The 289-nt window shown below is 62.3% G+C and overlaps 1 protein-coding gene across 1 annotated transcript in view; it reads left to right on the plus strand.

Annotated features, from left to right (window-relative positions):
* Positions 1-77: 77 nt before the first annotated feature.
* Positions 78-289, plus strand: part of LOC104081412 (RNA-binding protein 38) — a gene marked incomplete at its 5' end in the record, with an annotated part of 343 nt that continues 131 nt past the window's right edge. The window contains one exon of the mRNA XM_009584159.1: positions 78-282. Within this exon, the coding sequence (XP_009582454.1) occupies positions 78-282 (205 nt within the window). The remainder of the gene's footprint in view (positions 283-289) is intronic.

The raw sequence follows: 289 nt of genomic DNA on the forward strand, positions 1-289 counted from the left end.
TTGGGGGGGGAATGAGGGGGACATGCAGGCTGGAGGGAGCTCAGCCCCTCGCTGACTCTCTCCCTTTGCCTCCACAGACTCACGCCTCACTATGTTTACCCCCAAGCTATCATCCAGCCCAGCGTGGTGATCCCCACCCCTGTGCAGTCCATCACGTCTCCCTACATCGACTACACCGCCGCCAGCCAAGCCTATTCCCAGTACACCACAGCTGCCTACGATCAGTACCCCTACGCTGCCTCCCCCGCTGCCGGCTTTGTGGGATACGGCTACACGGGCGCAGTCCAGC

The sequence above is a fragment of the Fulmarus glacialis genome, unplaced genomic scaffold (genome assembly GCF_000690835.1).
Source record: "Fulmarus glacialis isolate BGI_N327 unplaced genomic scaffold, ASM69083v1 scaffold14408, whole genome shotgun sequence".
NCBI lineage: Eukaryota > Metazoa > Chordata > Aves > Procellariiformes > Procellariidae > Fulmarus > Fulmarus glacialis.